This window comes from Globicephala melas, chromosome X (assembly GCF_963455315.2).
Source record: "Globicephala melas chromosome X, mGloMel1.2, whole genome shotgun sequence".
NCBI classification, from domain to species: domain Eukaryota; kingdom Metazoa; phylum Chordata; class Mammalia; order Artiodactyla; family Delphinidae; genus Globicephala; species Globicephala melas.
This window is the reverse complement of record NC_083335.1, coordinates 101,844,779-101,858,480: the sequence shown is the minus strand read 5'-3', so window position 1 is coordinate 101,858,480 and position 13,702 is coordinate 101,844,779. Positions and strand designations below refer to the sequence as shown.

General features: G+C 34.9%; 1 protein-coding gene across 1 annotated transcript in view; it reads left to right on the top strand.

The window, feature by feature from the left end:
- Positions 1 to 13,702, top strand: part of IL1RAPL1 (interleukin 1 receptor accessory protein like 1) — a 1,328,695-nt gene that overhangs the window by 206,232 nt on the left and 1,108,761 nt on the right. Inside the window, exon 2 of the mRNA XM_030845253.2 lies at positions 2,535 to 2,640. Within this exon, the coding sequence (XP_030701113.1) occupies positions 2,559 to 2,640 (82 nt within the window). The 5' untranslated portion in view covers positions 2,535 to 2,558. The remainder of the gene's footprint in view (positions 1 to 2,534; positions 2,641 to 13,702) is intronic.

Here is a 13,702-nt window from a genome sequence, read left to right as displayed (position 1 = left end):
TAATGATAGTGGTAACAGCAGTCAACTGCAGTAAAGACAGTAACAACAGTAGCTTTCATTTATTCAGATTGTTCTATGTGCCACTGCTGTTCTAGGCACTGTGTTATATGTACTGTAATAATACCTGTTTTGTAAATGAAGACACTATTTGCAGAGAGGTTATTTGCCCAAAATTATACAGCTGATAGGTAGCAAAATGGGGTTAAGAACTCAGACAGACTGGTTGCTTATAACCACTGTGATATGCTCATTTTGCATAAGGTTTAGTAGGGATTTATGTGAAGCCAAATGGTGAATGGTACTCTTTTTTTTGTTTGTTTTGTTTTTAGAGTAAGTTTTATTATGATATAATTCACATAACATAAACTTTACCATTTTAAAGTGTACAATCAGTAGTTTTTAGTATATTCACCCAGTTATATAACCATCACCACTGTCTAATTCAGAACATTTTCATCACCTCCCCACAAAGAACCCCCGTACCCATTAGCTGGCCCTCCTAATGTTTCCCCTCCCCCAGCCTCTAGCAACCACTAACCTGCCTTCTATCTCTATAGTTTTGCCTGGGTGAATGGTATTCTTAACAGGAAATAGGCAAACAATCTCAGGTCCATCCACCCAGAAATTGAAGCTTCTTGAAATTAGGTCGCTGATACTATGAGATACTATGTGACAATAAGAAAATAGACAAGAACCTCAGTAAATGTTTATATATAGATTGCATTGGGATTTCTGGGTAGGAATTTTAATTATGCAACAAGTACAGCAAAGTTTGAATGTCTATGACTAGATATATTTAATGTGTCTTTCCATATAAAATACAATAAATTGCCTTAAAGAGATTTGTAAAGATTACTGTAGGTTGACCAAGATGTTGAATGTGTGAAATGCTCCATAATTCTTTTTTGTTTTCCCTAATATACAACTGTTTTGAGAGATTCAATTAAGGATCTTGATGTTACCAAATTGATGCTTTCCAAACCAATTTAATTTTAAGAAACAGAATCATAAACTAGCCTGTATGCCTTATAGAAATGAAATGAGTGAGGAAATAGTATCTTGAACAAGAGTGAAGTAATAAGGTAGTTAAGCTGGAAGGTCTTGCAGTGTATAGTTGGATCCTGGAGTTTCTTGGGCAGTGCTGATTAAACTCACACTGAGAGAGGAACTGATTCTCACTGCTAACCTGAAGGCTGAAAATATCAACTTGAAGATTTCCTGCCGCTCCAGTTAGTGCGGTGGCTGGGAAATGGGATTCGGGTTTTAGGAATGCATGCCTGAGTCAGGCTTGCACTTTAATGTGGCAGTTCGTCAGATGTGTCTGTCTGATGAGTCGGCTTTTCGGACTAGGTTTCATTTATGTCTTTATGTGAACTCCAGGTGCTCAGTTAGAAAACTGAAAGAGGCTATCATCATTTACAGGAGCTGGAGTTAAAACAGCTTATTCTCAATGCTATTTTAAAAATTCCCTGACTTTCTGACTAAAATGATAATGGTGACACTTTACTGCAAGTGAATGGGATTTGGTTTTGTTTTGTGAATTAAAATGTGTTTTAACAGACTTTTATTAATGTGAACGGATTAATCATTAAATATACTCAGGTTTATGAGGCTTTAGGAGAGCAAAAAAGAAAAATGTGACTGTCAAATCACCATTTCAGCTTCCTCATCTTTAATAGAGTCATAGTGATTGAAAGCTGAAGATGATCAGTCCTCAACTGTCTTGCAAAGAAACTTGTGCTGTCATGGATTGACAATATATTTGAACTGTGTTCTGACTTGCTACTTTTTGAAATTAAGTCTTTCAGCTCTACTATCTCAGTCTTACACAAAAATAAAAGGGAGATGATTTTCTGAGGAAGACAAAGTTCATTTCAGTTAATTTCAAATGAAATATTTCTCCCTCTTGAAATCCAAACACTAGGCTAGTGTCCCTTCTGTTTTCCCTCTGAGACCCTTGTAATAGGAAGAAATGATGTATCTTTCTGTAGCTTTCATATACATTGTACTTTATTTCAGTGGAGACAAAGTCTTAAAGTTCTCTGGAAGTATCTTTTAGAGTTTTTTTTTTAAAAAATTGTAAAACTATAATTAAATCTTCAGAGGAGTAGATTTCTTCTCAATTGGAAAGAATGATACTGAGTAAAACCATAATCTGTTGCAGCATGGAACGTCAAAAAATGTCAGTGTTTGGTGATTTATATTTAAAATAAATTGTTAATGAAATAGTACTTTTGAAGGGATTGTTTCCACTTTTTAAGTACAGTTCGATCCACTAAATAAAGAGAAATTCTAAACCTTAATTGAGCATAAGATTTTAAAACATTGTAGGGGGCCTATAGAGACATAATTTTGGTGTTACTGGTTTTGAACCCCAAGTTCCTAAGGGAGAGAGGAATACAGATTCTGTTCACATTCTTTCTATTTGTGGAATTAATTGCCCCAATTGTGCATGATTAAAAGCCTAACAGAAATCTTATTATATTGCTATGTATTTTTAAAATGTGTGTTTTTCTTCTTTATCTTTGCTTTAGGGAACAGCTTTTAAGAGCTGGAAGATGAAAGCTCCAATTCCGCACTTGATTCTCTTATATGCTACTTTTACTCAGAGTTTGAAGGTTGTGACCAAAAGAGGTTCTGGTAAGCAGTGTTCCTTTCTTTTCGCTCATTATGGCTTGAAGTGCTGATGCTACATTTACACATGTACCATTTGTGGAGAGGTTGAGAATTAACCAGGATCCATATTGTGGAAATACTGTAGATTTATCTTTAAATGAGTGGAGCGTAACTCACAGGGAATTAGAAAGGTCCCAGTAGGTTGAAAAAGATGTGGCTTGTTTCGTTAATTACTATGAATTGGAATGAATTCAGTATTAAAAGCTTGCGGTTGATTTCATTTTATAGAATGATTTTCAACATTCTTTATAAAGAGTGTCATTTAAATTTCTGCATGGAAATACTGTGGATTTTTTTTCATGTTAACATTTACCGTCACCATTTCAATGTCAGCTATGCTTAGGGCAGATTCTTTTTAGGATTTTACTTCAGCTGATTGCTTAATTATTTTGGAAGTATTTTTAGAAAACCACCAGAGTTATTAAAGAAAGCGTCATGGGGAAGCATCCTAATATGTTAGTAGGAAATATAGAGGTAAAGTAGAATGGTAATATGAAAACAGCTGCTAAATAGAATAATCTTGAGACTTAAGGAAAATTTTACATGTTATCATACCTCTTGGTTCTCAGTTGACTGTTGATACTTGGAGTTAGAAAACTGTATGAGACAATTGAATAAATACTGTTATCTGTGTGAAGTTATATTAGGTCTAACAAGTCACTGATAATGCAAAGTCTTACCACACTCACATTTTACAGGGGGTAACAGAATTTTTGAAGCTATAGCTTTGGGTACAGTGGAGGAAGGAATGTACTGTGTTTAGTTGCTAGCACTAGAATGTGTTATCTGTTCTAGAGAGACAGTGGGAAAAAGAAGATACCATGTGCAAGAGGCTACAGAGTGTTGTGGTATCAAGAATCGCGTGAACAAAAGTATCTTTGGAATTCAGAATGGAGAAGGAATGAAAGGACTGAGATGGGGCTGCAGCAACCATTCTCAGTCCCTTAGGTTAAGAGGGTTCAAACTCATATTTGATTTTATAATGAAAAGGGCCACATGCAAGGGAGATAGGGAGCAGTGTGCTCACCTGAGCCCCACCTTGGGAGAAAGTCTGGGGAGGGACTAGGAAGTACTTCGTGCATTCTCAGGGGGATGACGGTACAGGGATGAGAGTAAAAGGAGTTTGACTGAGCCCATTGGCTCTAGAACTTTTTGGTTGTTGTATACCTGTTGTATCTGCCATTGATGTGGTTGTAGGCAATGTGAAAAGAATAGTGTTTCTTTGTTTACACCTTATTTCGTCTGTTCCTCTTGGTGGATATTTTTGAATGAGAGAAAGCCCTAGGGCAGGATTATGATGTAGTAGCTTTCACATAGCATATCCATGGAAGTTAGAGTAGGTAAAAGGGGGAAGTAAATTGTGGTGAAAGCTGCGATATTTTCTACAACAGCGATATTTTCTAGAATAGCAGTTTACATTAAAAGCACTTAACATGGATCTTTGAGGTATTGGCCACATAGAAGGGAAGCACTCATCTGTGTAAGTATTATAACAAAATGAAACTTTCCAAAATGGAAATACTGATTGAGTCTTAAAAACTTCATTTTCTAGTTGTCATACTTTATTATATAATTTTTAAAAATTTTTGTGTATGTTAAGTCTATGTTTTATTTATCAAAATGCAAATGTGATTTTTTTCCCCATCATCAAATAGTTGGTGACAGGTCCATTCTATATACTAACTTGGGGAAAATTTTTATTAAATTGGAACTTAACTTTGTATATTTGAGAAACATGGGAGCAAAGCTAGAAATGTGGGACAGTTGGAAAATTCATACCTCCTTCTGCTCCAGAGACCCGAGAAAACTCAGTGACCTATCTCAAGTTCAATTTTTATTTCAATGATCTGATTACTTTAGGAGGGTGGTAATAAAATCCTGCCCTAAGTTTGGCAAAAGTTCTCAGACCTTGTTCTCTTCTATTTATGAATATAGTTGTCGCATAGCTATTTAATACATCTGAAACTGTATGTGTTTTATATATAATTATGTAAAAATGACAAGGCAGGTACTGAGATTTAGTGACATGTTTGATTTGTTTACTTTTCTGTATAATGTGAATTAAGATAGCTTCCCCCACTATCTTTGTTAAGGTCTCACTGGATGGAAGTTTGTTTGATTTTTGAATATTAAGTGTGCAATTTAGATAATATTACTTTACCCATATACTTTCATAGCTTGCACTCATTTCAACTGACGCCTGTTACCATGGCACCTTTGTTGAAAGAAGCAGATATGTAGCTTACTGAAGAGCGTCATTACTGATCTCCATAGATCAAGTAGAAGAGGAGTGTACTCGGCATCTTCTCCTTAAAAGATTAATAGCTCAATCTTCACACGCAGCCCAACCTATAAAACCAGAGGCACCAAGGCCAGGGAATAAAAATCAATTTTTGATGTTTGATCTTGCATAGTAACCAAGAGGGATACTTATCCTTGTTCTTTCTTCTTATTTAATTCTCTTTTTTATTTCTTCAATTTTGTAAACCTTTTTGAAAGTTCAGTAAACATGATTCAAAACCCAATGTTTTTAATGTGTCTTTGCTAGTATATTATTTTTAATTCACTGTGAGCATTAGAAAACCAGAACTTGCTATTTTAATAACCAAGAATATATTAAGTATGATTATATTGCCCACAGTGACACTGAGTCTTTTAAGGCACGTTAATTGTGTATGGTGTTTACTTTAGGTAAACACATATGGTCATTCCATAAAAATTTAGAAGTAGGTATTTGCTTCTCATTAATAGAACTAATTTGAAAGCAATAGGAGCTCTTCATACACAAGCTGGAGATCTATTATTTTTATCACACTGGCTTACACCCCCATTGCTAGTAATTTAAGGAACAAATTAAATATAAAAAGGCAATTATATTATCATAATATTCTTGATTGAAATATTAAAAATTCAACTTTATAATGTTTTAAATAGCACTTCATGTATGTATATGACTATAACAGTCAAGGATTTAGTCTGGTCTCTCAGGTAATGTTCTGAAGTTTTGCATACGTTTAGAATCAAGGCCTTTAATATCTATGGGAGCCGATATTCAGCCTTTTTTACACAATAGATTTTTCTCTTGGAACAATTTTTTTACCTTGTTTTTAGTTTCTATAAGCAGCATTTGAAGAAAGAGGTAAAAACTATCAATATTACCCATTCTCCTCAAGTGCGTGAAGCATTGTAGCCATCAGAGTTGCTGTCATTTGTAGAATTCTGTACGGAAACCACATGTCAAACAGATTCTTGCTTGGAGGGTCTTTGTATCTCAATCAGTTTAGAAAGGTTAACTTAGTGTTCTTGTTGGTTGGTTTGTCTGTTTCTCTCTCTCTCTCCCTTCCTTCTTTCCTCCCTCCCTCCCTCCCTCCATTTTCTTTATTAGTGTATTTGTCTGCAAATGAAATAATCTGTTTTGGATATTTCCATTGTGCCTTTGTAGAACTTGTTTTTAACTATAAAAATATTACCATTACTTTGCTTGAAGGGATAAAGTCTATGAAATTCTATTTCTTTACAAGGTCATTCCAAGAGGATAGTATAGCCTCTGTTAATAATGACTGTTCTTAAATATTTATTTTTCTTTTGTGTAACTAAGAGAGTTTGGAATAGGATTCAGGGGCAGGGAAATAATCTATACATACAAAGTATTAGTATAGCACTTTTGGGTGACTGAAGTGTGAGTTGTGATTTGGCCTAAGAGTTTGGGACACTGGAGAGAAATGAAGCTAGAGGGACCTGGATGTAGAGCTTAGGGAAGAGGAAGAGATCTTGACCTTTTGTCTGTTTCTCCCTGCTCTCACATCCATCCCTAGAATATAAGATGACAAGTGCAAGAACCATGATTTATGTATGCTTATAACCTCTACAGTGCCAAATATGATGTGTGTTTCAGAGTCAGGGTTCAAGGAACTGTCTTAATGAAGTAATGATTATATGAATGAATGAATGAGTGGCTTTAATGTTGAGCCTGGGTTATATCAGTATTAGAAAAATAAAGGTAAAATAAAGACATTTAAGAAAAAAAGGTTTTTTATTAAATAGAAAATACTATAATGTATAATATGAGACCACTGAAGCAAAAAGTGTCTAAGATATGCTAAGGGTTTATATGAAGACAGTGAACCTTTGCAAATCATGAGTGTTTTCATGAGATTGAAATGCAGTTCAAAATCTGTTAGAAGGGCAGGAAAGTGAGTCTTTAAATATTATTATATTGAAATTTTACTAGACTTACTGCTGCTTTAAAGAAGTATAGTCATCATGCAGACATTTTCGTTTTAATGGTATTGTTCAACATAGACCACCATGAGAAAGGGTGTAGTTCATGATTACTGATAAATGAAACGTAAGCAAGTGACTTCAGAATAGAAGAAAAAGTATTCACAATTATTAGCACATATGGAGAAGAGGAAGTGACTATAATATATAAACCAAAGATTACATCTTATTCTAGAACGTATTTAAGAATCATTAAAGCTACCGAAAGCAGCCAGCTATTAGAGAGTAAAAGGGTTACCACAGGGAGGTGATCTTCTCTTCATTCTAGAAATTGACAGTGGACACTTGTTTCTGTAGAATGATTTAGATGCAATTCTTCCTGACAGCAAGAGGAAAACAAGTCTCTTGAGGGTTTCCCAGACTCATAACTGTAAGCCCAGATAATTTGTAAAAGATATGGGTAGTTAAATAACCAAAGACACAGTTTAGGTTCTAATCTTTGTGTGTGTTATTTTTGGATCATCATTTCTTGAAGTAAAAGAAATTATGCTACTGTATAAAGAGAGAGAGTTTTAACTGAATAGGAGTGAGAAAGTCTAGTGGGGTGTTTCCACCTCATGCCAATGTGATTTATGTGTATCAGCTCTCTTGGGTGTTCCTGGATGTCAATGAGCTTAATTCCACATGATTAAGAGACAACCTAGTCCCCCAGCATCTGCGTTTTATTATGTTACCAAGTGTTTATTCCCAGTTTGTCAAACATGTCAAAAAGTATGAAACATTTCTCCTATTTTTCCTTTGGGATAACTTCTGAGGCTTTTTTCCTTTACTTTTTGAAGTTAAAAAAAATGCACTTTACGTTTTCTTGGGAAAAAAAATCCGTCTCTTCTATTTATCTTGCTTTTTAAAATAAATTTTGCAATTAGATCTAGAATAATTTTAATGTTTATTTGAAATTTTTTAATTAGAATAAGCCTTAACAAACAAATGGACCTTACACTTGACAAATACAATAAAATTATCCAGTATCTTTGTTTAATAATCATGTGATATACTTAAGAATTTCACCATAAACTTACTTGTTCAGTTTTAGTTGTCAATACACTTTAACATAGAGTTGACATAGCCTAACATCAATTGTGGAGACTGATGCCTGGTTCATGATGAATTTACATGTAGAAGATAAAAGTCAATATGGATGAATCTTGCAAGTTGAGTAGGATTTCAGTGGGGAGGGGAATATCCCAAGTTAATGAATATATCAGTAGGACCGTGTATCATGGGGATAATAAAAGGCATATTCTTCTGCATATTTAAAGGGAGGAGTATAGGAGAGGCAGCAGCAGTGAGGAGTCAGTCAGTGGTAGGCATTTTAAATCATGTTACAAAATTGATGTTCATTCTAGAGACAGCACGGAGGTGACCACTGCTGGACCAGAGGTTGAACCCCTGATCCATGGGCCATCTACTGTAGGCTTGAGGGTGATCCATGAGGTGGCTTGGAAATTAGGGACACTGTTGTGTTGGTATCCAATTGCTCCTTTAACAAATTACCAAAAATTTAGTGGCTTAAAGCAACACAAATTTATCATCTTATAGTTCTGGAGATCAGATGTCTGAAATAGATTGGTAGGGCTGAGTTCTTTGTGCAGGCTCTAGGGGAAAATCTATTTCAGTGTCATTTCCACCTTCTAATGACTACCTGCATTCCTTGACTCATGGTCCCCTATCACTCCAACCTCTGCTTCAGTCATCACATCTCTTTCTCTGGCTCTGACTTTCCCGCCTCCCTCTTTCCCTTAGAAGGGCCCTTGTGATTACATTGGACATGCCTAGGTAATCCAGGAAAAACTTGCCATCTCAAGATGCTTAGTTTAATCAAATCTGCAAAGTCCCATTTGCCATGTGACATAACATAGTTATATGTTCCAGGGATTATGTGGACATCTTTGGGTGCATTATTCTCTCTACCACAATTGATAATTTTGTCAGTCAATCAAACAAACTTACTGAATTTAGACTGGAGGTTAGAGAAAGAATGGTCTATCAGGAATTAGATGGGAATGGGGGAGATAAGAAAGGGAAGTTGAAAATTTTTGCTGAAGGGACAATGTGATCTGTGGTCTATGATAAAGAGAAGGAATTGGGGAGAAAAGGAGGAAAAGGGAAAAGAAAACAGGACAAAGAAAGTGGGAGGCTGGGAAGGAGAAAGAGAAGAAACAGAATCTAGTGAAGCTTTGGATCTTGATAACTTTTAAGACTCATCTGCACCCCACAAATACACCTTCAGAAATAACCCTTTTTCCTTGTGGAATCCTGAAGGAGTCTGCTTTCCTCTTGACCAGAAGTGTTTGACACAAAAATGATTTCCTGACTCTAACAGCAGTGAGAACAGGGAAGACAGAAGACAAAGTAGCTTTAAAGTTAGAATCCATTGAGTTTGATGACTAGAAGTGGAACGTTTGAAAAGAAGAGATGGAGAAAATAATTCTGCAGTAGGAGGATTGCAGTGCCATCAATCATATTAAAGGTCTTCAAAGAACAGAAACTTGGAAGAACCACTTAAAGAAAGGGACTGTCGGTAGGTCTTTGTGACTAAGATGAAGCCCAGAAAGTAGATGGGGCATAGAGTATAAAGGGTTTTGTATGTACTGCAAGGGATTTGGGGTTTTATCTTCTAGAACAAGAAGTTTTGGCTGAGCTATTTAATTACTTGCAGATCCCTTTAGTAGAAAATTGGGTCTTTGAGGTTAGGCCTCTGATTTGCAGATCTGCTTATCGTGGTGTCTCCTATACACCGTAAAGATGAAACTCCTTGATATATGTGTGATAGTGCTATACAAATGTTTGTACCAGTCCATCAGTAAAGCTGCTTTTACAGAGGAGGAAACACAATCAAGCTGTAAAGGGTCACACATGAGAGTGACATGGTCAGATCTGTTTTGGGACAGATAATAGTCCCTGTAGGAAAGACTGTAATGGGATTCCAGAGTGACAGTCAGGGACTCAATAAAAATGATGTTCCACTATACTAAGGGCCTGAAAAACAAACAGTCACAGGGGCTGAAAACATGTTTTTGAAGAAGAATAAATGGGGTCTAGTGAATATTTGGAGTTGGGTTGTGAAATAATTTGAGGAGAAGTTATATTGATGGTGTTGTCAATTACAGAGAGAGGAGCAAGGAGAGTTTTTTCAGGGATAGGAGATGGAGTGAGTTCAGTTTGGAACATATGAGCTGTGGCAATCATTGGAAATAATAAGCTGATGGACTGATTGATCTGGAGATATATTGGTTTCTTATGGCTGCTGTAACAAATTACCACAAACTGGGGGACTTAAAACAACAGAAATCTATTCTCACAGTTCTGGAGGCCAGAAGTCCGAAATCAAGGTCTCAGCAAGGCCAAATTCCCTCTGAAGGCTCTATAGGAGAATCCTTCCACATCTCTTCCACCTTCTGATGGTTCCTTGGTTTGTATCTGCATCATTCCAGTCTCTGCTTCCATCTTTACGTGGCCTTCTCCTCTATGTCTCTAGTCTCCCTCTTTCTTTCTCTCATATGGACACTTGTCATTAGATTTACGGTCCACCTGGATAATCCAGGATGATCTCGTCTTGTGATCTGAAAGAAGATGTCAGATTAAAAAATATACGTATAAATATTACACAGAATCAGTATATTATTGATATAAGGACTGTTTATTTTGTAAAGTTTGTTTAACTCTTAGAAATTATTACTTTTGTTATTTTTTTCTATTTAGGTACAACAAGTATAAAGCTCTTGGTCATGATAATAAGACCAAGATCTTCATTGTACTATAGAAAGGATAAAATTTTCTCCAATCAAAAATTCTTTGACCTAGATTTGAAATATGTTTGCATAAACTAGTCTCCTGAAGGTAGGATAATACTGATTCAGTTTTCATTCCCTTATTTCATACGAACAGGTGGGAAAGGTGGCTTACAAGTGTATTAAAATTTTCCATGGTTAATCATGCTGACTATTGCAGAACATTTCTACATAAAACTAATACTGACATGCCAACTTTTGTCTAGAGCAATGATCACTAAAAACACATACTTTGAGTTATTTTTACAGAAGTGATTTAGGTTGTTCTGGTGAATACTGTTAAACCAGCAGAGTTGGAACTTCAGAAACTTGGATTTCAATCCAACCCCTAGTAAGCCTTGCTGATTGGGGACAAGTCCTTGAACCTCTCGGGACCTCAGTTTCCTTTTTCATAAAGTAAAAGTTTTGAACTGCAACATCATCAGTGGAAATAGAAGTTTATCCTTTTGTTCATTTCACAAGCATTTATTGAACACCATGAATGCATACTCAGTACATAAAATGGTACCTATTTTCTGTAACAGTGTTTACATTTTTGCACATTGATCAAACAAATTTAGATGGGCAGAGTCTGTAGCCAGAAATAGGTGGCTACATTTAACTTCATGCTACACAGTTTTCCTAAAGCCACAGAGCAGAGGGTGTAATCAGTTTAAAACGGAGGTTCGATTAAGGAAAAAATTATGATTTTTGTCTTGTTAAAAAGCACATGCTATATAGTTACAAAGCTCAAGTAAAAATAAGGTACTTTTCCTTGCAGGTGGTGATATGTCTAAGTGAAATTAGGTTTGGCAGTTCAAAATACTAAGCCATGTTTTAGCCTATTTTTGCTTATTTATGGCAAATTTGCTTTTGTAGAGTTGTAGTCTCTTAAGACATCTAGAGTGCTGCATTGCATGGAAAATGTTGCTTTAAAGCAATGACAATGAATAACTTCGGTAAACTTTAAAATCTCTGAGGTTATACATAAAGATTTCTTTTAAAAGCGTGTGTAAGGCTCTTGCGGGTATCCTAAACACTGTTAACTGATAATTTATATTTTACAAACTAGTAAAATATTTTCCTATTAGTATTGCTACCTTGATTTCAGTGAAGTTCTATCATTGGTATTTTACTTTGATTCCTAAAAGTATGTTCCAGTTACTTTGTATTTCACATATGATATGAATATGTTGTGAATGATAAAGAAAAATTATTTTTATCAATGATAAGAAAAGATTTAATATTCTGACAAATTAATATTTTTTCTTCAGTATGTTTTCATATTAGAAGAAAAGACAACTTCAACTTGAAAAGACGATTGGTTCTTCCAGTTTTTCCTGTAAATGTGTCCTATAAAGTAATTGGACTCTCTAGTGCCATCTGGTGGCTTTTCAGAGTTGATGAAAATTCAGTAATAATCACAGAAAGAACAGAGAAAACAAAGATGAGAAGAAAACTTCTAATGAATTATTGTTCAGAAATTATTTTAATTGACCCTAATATTTTCCAAACATTTTTCTCCAATTTAATGCCTTACGTTTAAAAAAAGTATATAGATTTCTGTTTTTTTTAGATATTTTTAATAGAAAATTTCACTGAGATTTAAGGAGACAAAAAATTATATTTTTAACAATATCATCATCATATCACTCTGTAGCTCTGTATTATCAGAGTTCAAATTATTCAGACAAGTACATTCATACTATAAAGTATTTTAAAAATTATTTTTAAAAAATATGTTGCTGCCATTAAGGTCTCTTTATTGTAATGATTCAGGTATCAAAGGGAAGAAAAGTCAGTGAAGATTTATCATTTGTTCACTAAATAAGAGCTGCTGGTAGGATAAGAACAGGATAAGAAGAACATGGAAGGATGAATGTATGATAAACCACTTAGATTCTCCTGCTGGTCTAGAGGTCTGGGCCTGGAAGAGGAGGTTGAGGGGTCCGAGATAACCAAGCTAATATAAAGCATTAGTCATAAGGCAAAGTTAACTTGAAAAAGCAGTGGCTCTTACCTGCATATCCCAAGAGAATGGGGTCCAATTTGAAAGGAAATTCTTGGTTGGCAATGTTTTATATTTAAAAAAATTTTCCAAAGGGCTTTAGCTATTATAAATATATTTTCAAATTAAAGGCATATATTACATACACACACACACGCAGACACACATACAGACAAATACTAACACACTAAAAAACTTTGAAGAGAATTTCTGCTTCCATTTATGAGTATTTTTATATATAATGCATCCAGCTATATTTGCCTGTTAGTTTCTTTTAGGGTTTTATGCATTTCTGACCTAACGTTGAAGCCCCTTCATCTTCCCAAAGGACAAAGTAATAGGTTCTGCATACAGTTGTTAACAAAGATTTATTGAGTTCCTACTCTACTACGTGCTCAAATAACATTGACTGACATCTGCTGTTTAACCTCTGGCATCAGAGGTTAAAATGCTTAGATAACTGTAGAATTGGACTTTTGGATTCCTTTGTTCCTTTTAGAACAAAATTATAGGAAGCTTTAGTAAAAGAATGTGAAATGCTTTATCTTTGTTAGGTTTGATCACTTCATTCTTCATTTCCCACATCCATGAATTATATTCTGAAAATTGTTGATACAGTTCCCACATAGCTTTGGTGATTATGGTTTTGGAAGCATATGGAGTGCTTATTTTTGTAGCTGCATGCTTTTTCACATTATAAAACCCATGTAGCTCTCATAACTTTGGAACTGGTGGTGCTATAGGCATTGTCCTTTCATATTCGCTAGTCAGTTATAGTTACTCTTTTATACTTAGCAAATATTTTTCAAACAAAGCATACTATAAACAAGCAATTTGAATTATTCAGAGGATTAAAAAGATGAACAATCTATCTCTGTTGTTAAAGATCTTGCAAAACAATAAGTGATATGAAACATACAAGTGTAGTGTACTAGTTCACTATTGATGCTGTAAAAACTACCACAAA